The sequence below is a fragment of the Corvus hawaiiensis genome, chromosome 1 (assembly GCF_020740725.1).
Source record: "Corvus hawaiiensis isolate bCorHaw1 chromosome 1, bCorHaw1.pri.cur, whole genome shotgun sequence".
Lineage (NCBI taxonomy): Eukaryota > Metazoa > Chordata > Aves > Passeriformes > Corvidae > Corvus > Corvus hawaiiensis.
The window spans coordinates 92228404-92239175 of record NC_063213.1 but is presented as its reverse complement, the minus strand read 5'-3'; the positions used below and the strand labels follow the sequence as shown (position 1 = coordinate 92239175).

Below are 10772 nucleotides of genomic sequence, written 5' to 3'. Positions count from 1 at the left end.
CCCCACAGCCACTCCCAGACTCCTCCAACCACCCCACAGCTCTGTGCCAGGAACTCCCCCAACAACTCCCCGCAACATAAATGACCCCAAGAACCACCCAAATTCTCTCCAAGACACACAGCCCAGCCAAGATCCCCAAAACTCCCTCAACGACCACCCCAAAAGCCCCCTCCAAGCACCACAAATGCCCATCAAGAGTGACAGAAGCCCCTCCCAATCCCCCCACGAGCCCCTCAATCCCCTCCCAGCCCCCCATGGCACTGACCAGGAGAGCTTGGTGGACAGGAACATCCCCAGCCAGGAGCAGCTCAGGCACTTCAGCAGCGATTTGGGCACTTTGGGGGGCACAACCCAAACGGGGAGACCCAGGCCAGGGACTGGGACAGACACCCACAAGCCCTGGAGAACAGACGAGCTCAGGTGGACACGTTCTGCCAGCACAACTACGAGATCGTGGCCCCATCTGCCCGTCCCATGGCCTCACAGCACCCAAATCCTCCCGAATATTCCCCTGAACCAACCCCAAATTCACCCCCAAATCCCAGTAAAATGGTGCTGCTTTAGATACCTTTGTTGAATTCCTTTATTTCTACCCTAATTTTGGTTGTTTTGACAGGATGAAGGAGGAAACTATTTAGATTGAAAATGACCTCCAAGATCATCCAGGATTGCTGGATGCCACCAGAAGAAACAACTGGACAGAGCAGGTGAGAATTTTTGGGCCGTAAACTCAACAAATCAGCTCTTCCCAATGAATTTCCGATTTCAGTCAGAGTCCCGATGGATGTTCCAGCCCCTGCGTTCACCCAGGTGCCTACGGGGATCCAGGAGGACGTGGAGAGCACCAGCCAGGGCTCTTCCCAAACTGGATCACAGGGAATGTGGGTCACCAGGGCTCTGCCAAACGTGGATCCTCCACTGGGGGATGAAGTTGGAGTAGAGGATGAAGCTCTTCCTGCACTTGGGGCACTCGCAGGGCTTCCCTTACCGGTGCCTCCGTTGGTGTTGGGTCAAGTGAGAGCTCCTGGAGAAGCTCTTCCCACACTGGGGACACTCGTAGGGCCTCTCCCCGGTGTGGATGCGCCGGTGCCTGACGAGGTGGGAGTTTTGCTTGAAGCCCTTCCTGCAGTCGGGGCAGCGGAAGGGCCTCTCCTCTGTGTGAATCCGCTGGTGCCTGAGGAGAGTGGAGCTGGAGTGAAACCTCTTCCTACACTCGGAACACTCATAGGGCCTCTCTCCTGTGTGGATGCGCTGGTGGACAATCAGGTGGGAGCTCCAGCTGAAGCTCTTCCCACATTCCCCACACTCATAGGGCCGTTCCCCAGTGTGGATCATCTGGTGGATGATCAGGCGGGAGCTCATGCTGAAGCTCTTCCCACATTCCCCACACTCATAGGGCCGTTCCCCAGTGTGGATCCTCTGGTGCTGGAGGAGGGTGGAGCTCGTGCTGAAGCTCTCCTGGCATTCATCACACTTGTAGGGCCTCTCTCCTGTGTGGATCCTCTGGTGATGGATCAGGCTGGAGCTCTGGCTGAAGCTCTTCCCACATTCCCCACACTCATAGGGCCGTTCCCCAGTGTGGATCATCTGGTGGCGGAGCAGGGTGGAGATGACTCGGAAGCTCTTCCCACACACCCCACACTCATTGGGCCGTTCCCCAGTGTGGATCATCTGGTGGCGGAGCAGGGTGGAGCTGTCTCTGAAGCTCTGCCCACATTCCCCACACTCATAGGGCCGTTCCCCAGTGTGGATCCTCTGGTGGACGATCAGGTGGGAGCTCCGGCGGAAGCTCTTCCAGCATTCCCCACACTCATAGGGCCGTTCCCCAGTGTGGATCATCTGGTGGCGGATCAGGTTGGAGCTCGTGCTGAAGCTCTTCCAGCATTCCCCACACTTGTAGGGCTTCTCCCCACTGTGAAGCCGCTCATGGACCACCAGGTCTGAGCTCTGGCTCAATCTCTGGCCGCCTTCCCGGCACAGGGTGGGTCTTTCCTCCTCAGAGCACCCTGGGCTGAGTTTGCAGCCCCTCCTCCTGCGGGGTCTCTGCGGTTTTTCCTCTCCGTTGGATTCCTGTGCCGTGGAGCCACTCAAAACAGCCTCTTCCACCAGGTTCTGCTGCGGGGATTTGTCCTCCCTGGGCTCCGTCCTCAGCTCCTTGTCTGGGGAGGAAGGACAAGGAGAGGATGGGATTTGCCTCCGTGCCACAGGGAAGGGCAAGGAGATCCCCCCAGTCCGTCCCCGGCAGGACGGCATCGGCAGCGGGGTTGTCCTGCAGCTGGAGCGATGCTGGGCTGGGAGATGGAGCAGGAGAGAGGGGAAAAGGGGCACTGACTTCCTCCTCACCTGCCTGGGGGTCCCGGGGCATCTTCCTCTTCCTCGCAGCCTCCTCCTATATCTGGCCAAGGTTTGGGAATGGGAAATCCTGGTCTGGGGCAAAACAAGGGATGAGCACGTTGAGTTTGAAGGTCCCTCTGCCCAGGTCCATCTCTAGAAGCCACCAGGCATCGTGTGTCCATAAAAACCTGCTCAGGAAAAGCCTCCCAGGAGTTCCCTGTCTCTGGTCCCTCCTCTTTGGTGTTCGGGGTTCCCCCCTGTCCCAGCTGCTGGGGGTCACGCTTGTATTGGGGGTCCCCCTCTCCACTTGGTCCCCGCCCTCCCCAGGCTGCTGGGAGTCCCAGGAATCCAAAAAGCTCCCCCCTCTTCCATCTCCCCACTTAGGAATGCTGGGGGTGATTGGCTCCAAGGAGTCCCCCCTGCCCCTCTCCAGGCTGTTGAGGGTCCTCTCCCATCCCTCCTCCTCATCCTCCTGCCCCGTTCCCGAGCCCCTCGCAGCCTGCGGGAGCAGCGGGGATGGAGCCGGGACAGGTCGGGATGGGCAGCGCGGGGCTCTCGGCTGCTCCCACCCGCTGGGGGCGGGGGAACCCAGCCCAGGGAAAAGGAGAGGGAAACTGGGAACACTGGGGGCTGCAGATCCAAACTGGGCCTTGCTGGGGACCCTGGCTGCGGACTTGCAGCCCTTGGGGCTCCTCTCGGGAGCCTGGAGAACCGGGAGGGGGAACGCAGAGAGGGCTGGGGGATGCCAGCAGTGGCACCACTGGCACTGACTGGTTTGTACTGGGATAACTGGAACCTTACTGGGGCCACTGGGAGTGACTGGGAATGACTAGGAGCATGCTGAGGGCAGCTGGGATATACTGGGAGTGTCTGTCAACCATACTGGGAACGACTGGAACCACACTGGGAACAACCAGGACCATGCTGGGGAGAAATGGGGCTACACTGAGGGCAACTGGGCATGACTGGGACCATGCTGGGAAGGACTTGGGTCATATGGGGTGTGACTGGGACTATACTGAACCACGTTCTACTGGGATCACACTGGAAGGAACAGAGAGCAACTGGAACCATGCTGGGGGCAACTGGCATTGAACTGGGATCACAGTGGGAATAGCTGGGCCCATGCTGAGGGAGACTGGGATCATACTGGATCCTACTTGGAGAAACTGGGACTGCACTGAGGGTGACTGGGAGTGGCTGTGAGACACTGGGATCACACTGGAAGCAGCTCAGGGCATCAAGGAGTGACTGGGAACATGCTGGGAGCAACTGGGATGCACTGGGAGAGATTGAAACCACAGTGGGGGTAAATGGGAGCAACTGGAACCACACTGGATGATAATGGGAGCAGCTGTGCCCATGCTGGGGTCATACTGGCATCCTACTGGAACTGACTGGGATCATACTGGGAATGACTGAAATAGTACTGGCAGTATCTGAGAGTGCCTGGGATCCTACTGGACTCAGACTGGGACTGACTGGAAAGGTGCTGGCCGTGACTGGAACCATACTGGAAGAGACTTGGAGCAACTGGGCCCAGACTGGAAGTGACAGAGAGTCACTCTGGGCATGACTGGAATAATACTGGGGAGTGACTGGGATCATCCTGGAAACGACTGGAATCATACTGGGCGTGACTCCGGGTCCTATTGGATCATCCTGGGAGCCACTGGGATTACAGTGGGTGTGAATGGAACCTGACTGGGGGTTACTGGGAGCTGCCAGGCCCATGCTGGGAGCCACCTGTGCACACACTGGGAGGAACTGGGAGCAACTGGGAATGGCAGGGTGTGCGGAGGCCGGTGGGCCTGCTGGACAAGGAACCAAAGGAGTCCTACGGTGGGATAAGTCCTCGGTCCCTTTCCAGCTCATGCTGACTGAAAAACTTCCCCAGAATGCTTTGTTCTGTTCTGTTCAGGTACCCCAGTTCTGCTCCCCTCCTTGGCTCCCTTGGCCGCCACAGCCCTGGTTACCTGATACCCCCTCAGAGTTTCCCGATGAGTTCCTTTACCCTGGGCCCCCCATTGCTCTGCCCCGGGACTTCTCTGAGACCTTGCACGAGTGCGGATGCATTAAAGCTCTCCTGCAAACCCTTCTGCAAAAACTCTTCTTGCTCCTTCATCCCCGGACTGTTTCGCTGGCGATCCGTGGCTGTGTGCAATGTGCCGGCTGCACCGAGAGGCTTTCTTGGAGGCGCTTTGGGGAAGCTTGTGACACGACACCAGACAACAGAAACGCCACAAGGGTGCATGCTGGTGACAACTGGGATGTACTGGGAGTGACTGGGATGATACTGGGGGCAACTGAACCATGCTGAGGTAACTGGGAGTGCCTGGGAATGACTACAAGAATGTTCAGAATAACTGGGATATACTGGGAGTGCCTGAGACCATTTGGGTGGGGACTGCAACCACACTGGGAGCAACTGGGAATGTGCTGGGGGGAACTGGGACCAAGCTTGAGGCAACATGGGGGCAAGTGGAACTGACTGGGGCCTTGCTGAGAAAGACTGCCTTCATACTGGGAATGAATAGGACTATGCTGGGAGAACTGGGAACACACTGGACAAAAGCTGGAGGAGGAACTGGGAGCAACTGGGAGCGTGCTGGGGGAAAATGGTATCACAGTAGGGAATGACTGGGAGTGACTGGGCTCCTACTGGGAGCAACAGGGATCATGCAGGGAGGGAGGGGAAGTGACCACGATCATACTGGGACTGACTGGACTCCTACTGGGAGCAGCCATCTCCGGGCCCCGGGACCCCGGAGCCCCTTTCCCGGCCATGCCGCCCCTGCAGCCCCCAGACCCCCCCGCCGGGGTCCCGCCAATCCCAGGGCTCCCCCCTCTCGGGCTCCCCGCTTTGGGCTCCTGGGGCTCTCCTCTCTCTGGGGTCCCGCTTACGGAAGCCGGGGCTCCCGGGGCTCCCCAAAACCGGTGTCCCCCCGCCCCCGCCGGCCCCGCGCGCTCCCCACGGGGCCCCGGCAGAGCTCGGAGGGCCCGGCCCGGGAAGCCCAACCCCCACCGCGGGGGGACCCGCATCCCCCCGCCCCCGCCGGGGCTCTGCCGCCACCGCCACCCCCAAAAACACCTCCCGGGGACCCCCGATGTCCCCCCGAGCGGCACCTGCGGGATGGGGGGCGATGGTCCCGGGGGGCTGCGAGTTCAGCGAGCGCTGGAGCCGCGTGATCCCGCCTCTCCTCCTCTCTTCCAGCTTCCCGCTGCCGCTCCGCCTCTTCCTCCCTCCTCCTGCTCCTCTTCCTCCTGCCGCCCCGTCCCAATCCCACCTCCCCCTCCTCCCTCCCTCCTCCTCGTCCTCCTGCCCCGTTCCCGAGCCCCTCGCAGCCCGCGGGAGCAGCGGGGATGGAGCCGGGACAGGTCGGGATGGGCAGCGCGGGGCTCTCGGCTGCTCCCACCCGCTGGGGGCGGGGGAACCCGGCCCGGGGAAAAGGAGAGGGAAACTGGGAACACTGGGGGCTGCAGATCCAAACTGGGCCTTGCTGGGGACCCTGCGTGGGGACTTGCAGCCCTTGGGGCTCCTCTCGAGAGCCTGGAGAACCGGGAGGGGGAACGCAGAGAGGGCTGGGGGATGCCAGCAGTGGCACCACTGGCAGTGACTGGTTTGTACTGGGATAACTGGAATCTTACTGGGGCCACTGGGAGTGACTGGGAATGACTAGGAGCATGCTGAGGGCAGCTGGGATATACTGGGAGTGTCTGTCAACCATACTGGGAACGACTGGAACCACACTGGGAACAATTGGGACCATGGTGGGGAGAAATGGGGCCACACTGGGGGTAACTGGGAGCAAGTGGGAGTGACTGGGTCTGAACTGGGGGCAACTGGGCATGACTGGGACCATGCTGGAAGGAACTGGGATCATATGGGAGGGACTGGGACTATACTAGGAACAACTGCACTGGGATCCTACTGGATCCTACTTGGAGAAACTGGGACTGCACTGAGGGTGACTGGGAGTGGCTGTGAGACACTGGGATCACACTGGAAGCTGCTCAGGGCAAGTGGGAGTGACTGGGAACATGCTGGGAGCAACTGGGATGCACTGGGAGAGATTGAAACCACAGTGGGGGTAAATGGGAGCAACTGGAACCACACTGGATGATAATGGGAGCAGCTGTGCCCATGCTGGGGTCATACTGGGATCCTACTGGAACTGACTGGGATCATACTGGGAATGACTGCAATAGTACTGAGAGTGTCTGAGAGTGCCTGGGATCCTACTGGAATCAGACTGGGACTGACTGGAAAGGTGCTGGCCGTGACTGGAACCATACTGGAAGTGACTTGGAGCAACTGGGCCCAGACTGGGAGTAACATGGAGTCACTCTGTGCATGACTGGAATAATACTGGGGGAATCTCTGGGAGTGACTGGGGCCATACTGGAAGTGACTGGGAGCAACTGGGCCCAGGCTGAAATAATTCTGGGAGTCACTGGGATCACACTGGGACTGACTGGGTGCAACTGGGATCATACAGGAAGTGGTGGGAAGTGACTGGAATTATACTGGAGGCTACTGGGATCATACTGGCGTTGAGAGGGAGCAAGTGGGATCACGTTTGGGGAACCGGGCATGATACTGGGAGTGACTGGGATCATCCTGGAAGTGACTGGAACCATACTGGGAGTGACTCTGGGTCCTATTGGATCATGCTGGGAGCCACTGGGATTACAGTGGGTGTGAATGGAACCTGACTGGGGGTTACTGGGAGCTACTGGGCCCATGTTGGGAGGAAAATGGGGAAACATTAGGAGCAACTGGGATACACTGGAAAGTACTGGAACCATGCTGAGGGGACTGAGACCACACCTGGGACAACTGGGATCATACTGGGAGCAGCTGGGACCACACTTTGGGACACTGACAGAAACTGGGATTGTCCTGGAGGTAAGTGGGAGAAACTGGGAAAGACTGGGATCATTCTGAGGTAACTAGAACCTTATTGGGGACACTGGGAGTGACTGGGAATGACTAGGAGCATGTTGAGGGCAACTGGGATATACTGGGAGTGTCTGTAACCATAATGGAGTGAATGTGGGAACAGCTGGGCCTGATGCAGTGGGTCTACAGTGGAGGCAACTGGGTGTGACTGGGACCATGCTGAGAGGGACTGGGACTATCCTAGGGGCAACTGGGATCACAGAGGGAGTAGCTGGATCCATGGTGGTGAGACTGGGATCACACTGAGGGTGACTGGAATCATACTGGCATTGACTGGGAGTGGCTGTGAGCAACTGGAATCACGCTGAAAGAAACTGGGATTCTGCTGGGAGTGACTGGGATCATACAGGGAGAGACAGGGAGCCCTGGGGATCATCCTGGAGGCTCCTGGGGTCATGCTGGAATTGATAGGGAGCAACTGGGAATACACTGCGGGCTACTGGCGTCATACTGGGAGTGACTGGGATCATGCTGGGAGTGGCTACAATCACACTGGGATAATGGTGGGTGTGAATGGACCCAGACTAGGGGTTACTGGGAGCTGCCAGGCCCATGCTGGGAGCCACCTGTGCACACACTGGGAGGAACTGGGAACAACTGGGAATGACAGGGTGCATGCTGGTGACAACTGGGATGTACTGGGAGTGACTGGGATAATATTGGGGGCAACTGAACCATGCTGAGGTAACTGGGAGTGCCTGGGAATGACTACGAGAATGTTCAGCACTACTGGGATATACTGGGAGTGCCTGAGACCATTCGGGTGGGGACTGGATTCACACTGGGAGAAGTGGGAATGTGCTGGGGACAACTGGGGCAAGTGGAAGTGACTGGGACCCGCGGCGGCCCCAAGGCCTCGGAGCGGCTCCAAAGGGCCCCGCCCGCCGCCGCTGCCCGAGGCCTCGCCGCTGCTGCCGGGGATCGGACACCGCAGGCGGCCCCGGCCCCTTCCTCTTCTTCCTCCTCCTGCCGGGATTCAGCCCCCGCCGCCGCCCGGCTCCTTCTGCCGCTCCTGCCCGGCACGAAGCGGCGGTGCCGCTGACGGGGCCGGAGCGCGGCTGCCCCGCGACTGCCCCGCGCCTCAGGGCCGGGCCGGGGAGTGACCGCACGGCTGGGGAGGGACCCCCCGCTGGCCAGGGCAGGGACTGAGCCCATGGGAGGGACCCCCCGCTGGCCAGGGCAGGGACTGAGCCCATGGGAGGGACCCCGCGCCGGAGCAGGGAAGGATTCCTGTCCCCGAGGGCGAAGCAGCGGCACGAACTGACCGCGACTCCCATCCCTTCTCCCTGCCCCGCTGGGCACAGCAGCGAGGAGCCGCGGATAAAGGGAAGTCCGGCAAGGAGAAAGAGGTCGCGGGAAGGTTCTGTACCAGGGTTTATTTTACTCCTCACTCTCCTGTTCTGATCCGCTCCGTCCCAAATCCAGTTCATCTCCGCACGTCGGGGCTCTTGTGGCCGCCATGGCGATCCCTGAGTGACCTCTCCCTGCCCTTAGCCCGAGCCACGAGGACTCGGATCTGTTCCAATTCCGTGCAATTCACGGGCATTTGGGGCAGCTGGAGCGAAGCAGCTGGAAACCACAGCGGGCTCGAGAGGGACTCAAGCAGGGCAGGAGCCGGGGCTGCCCCGAGGGAGCTCTCCCAGCACGAACCTTCCCGGGCTCTTTCTAGGGGAATTTCCTTGAATGTTTCCATTCATCGCTACAAAGCAGAGTCACAAGTGGAGCTGAGCTTTCACCTTGAAATGAGCGAATCGAACGTGTGCGCTGGGAGTGCTGCAAACTCAAGGTGTTCCTTGATCCTTTAATCTTGCAAATATTCAGCCCCTCAGCAGCGATGTCTCTGCCAGCCCTCCGGTTTCTTGCTCAGACCCGGCTCGGAGCTTGGAGGAGAAATCCAAAGTCCCAACAGAATAACCTCTGCCGTCATCTTATTTTTTTCATAGGTACGATGTGTTATGTTATTGTATATTTTATTTTACTTTGATTTTTTTGTCTTATTCTTTGTTTTTTCTTCCTATTTTATTGTGGTTTTTCCTCTATTCCCTTCCCCCCTACCCCCGCCTTTGTTCTCCTCTCGGAGGTTTGTGGTGAGGGGGTTTCCCACCGGTTCTTCCCCGGAAACCAACGAAATCAATCGAAATAATGATGAATTTTTCAACTCTTTCCGCTGCTGTTTCCAGAAGTTCCCGAGAGGAGCCGTGGGCGGGGAGGGGGTTGCCGGTGCCGGGGGCAGTCAGCGGTCGCCGGGCAGATCCCGGCGGCGAAGGTCCGGAGGCGGAGAAGCCAAATTGTCCAAGGGAGCGCGGGGAGAGGGGACGGGGCAATTCCAGGGAATTCCCCTGGATCCCCTCCTGGCATCCCCCGGGACCCTCCTCGGCCGCGCCCTGCGGGACCCCCGGGCCGGGCTGGGCTGAACTCCCGGGCCCTGCGGCCAAACTCTGCCGGGAACCCGCTGGGTTCGGCCCGAAGCGGGGCAAGCACCGGGACCCGCGGATCCATTTTGTCCTGCGGCTGCGGGGCCGCACCCCCGGCGGAGCAGGACTGGGCGCTGGGACCCCGATCCCTGATTCCCAATCTGCTTCTCTCTCGCCTCTCCTGTCCCTTTCCTTTGGGTGATCGTAACTCCCGGAGCGGCTGCAGAGCGCCGTGCCCAGTTCGGGTTTCCCAGGAAAGGGAGGCCTGGGGCTGAGGTTCCCCGGAATGGCCGGGAATGGGGGTGCGGGGGTCCCCGGGGTCAAGGACACAGGGGATCCAGGGGCTGGGAGAGGAGGATACCCGGGAAAGGGGGTGCAGGGTGGTGTTGGTGCAGGATGAGGGGTGCAGGGGGGTCCCAGTGCCCAGGAATGGGGATTCAAGGGGGTCCCAGGGAGGCTCCCCAAAGCCCCTCGCAGGGAGGAGCAGGAGCTGGGTCAGGAGCGCTGTGGGAGAGAAAAGGGGGTGACCCTGGCATGGGGGGGCATGGGGGAGTCCCACGCGCTCCGAGGGGGGGGACACGACCCCCGGGGACCCCCCTCACCTTCTCCCGCAGGTGGAGGCCGAGCCCCAGCCCAGGAGGACGAAGCCCAACACGAAGCCCCCGACCCCCGTCAGCATCTTGGGGGGCGTCCGGCGGCAGCTCCGGGGGCGGGAGGGGCAGGATCCGGGAAACGGCGGCGGCTGCAGGGAAGGGACCGGGATGGAGTGGGACAGGCTGGGATGGATTGGGACACATTAGGACCCAGCGGGATAAACCAGGACCAGGATTGGAACCCACTGGCACCAGAACTGGGGTAACAGGGGTTACACTGGGAGCAACTGGGACCACACTGAGGGCTAGCGGGAGCAGCTGGGAGTGGCTGGGAGCAGCCGGGACAAACCGGGCAAACATGGAACAGACAGGGGACGCGGAACAGCCAAGGGACACGGGATGTCCAAGGACCGTGGAAGGTCCAAGGAACGCTGAGCGTCGCTGCCGCGGCTGGAAAAGCTTGAATGG

The 10772-nt window shown here is 60.2% G+C and overlaps 1 protein-coding gene across 1 annotated transcript; it reads right to left on the bottom strand.

Moving 5' to 3' along the window:
- Positions 1-565: 565 nt before the first annotated feature.
- On the bottom strand, positions 566-5591 carry LOC125330310 (zinc finger protein with KRAB and SCAN domains 7-like). The gene is made up of 3 exons (XM_048313317.1): positions 5461-5591; positions 2344-2427; positions 566-2159 (listed from the first exon to the last, which is right to left on the bottom strand). Exons 2-3 carry the CDS (start codon positions 2363-2365, stop codon positions 985-987), a joined length of 1197 nt encoding a protein of 398 aa, XP_048169274.1. The 5' UTR covers positions 2366-2427; positions 5461-5591; the 3' UTR covers positions 566-984.
- Between the last annotated feature and the right edge of the window lie 5181 nt (positions 5592-10772).

What these genes read in the sequence shown, in the direction of transcription:
- LOC125330310 (XM_048313317.1), bottom strand. Translation starts at nt 2,365, where the DNA reads ATGCCCCGGGACCCCCAGGCAG. An exon ending in GCCCCGGGACCCCCAGGCAG is followed by an intron (nt 2,160 to 2,343) that starts GTGAGGAGGAAG and finishes CTTCCTCCCCAG; the next exon opens with ACAAGGAGCTGAGGACGGAG.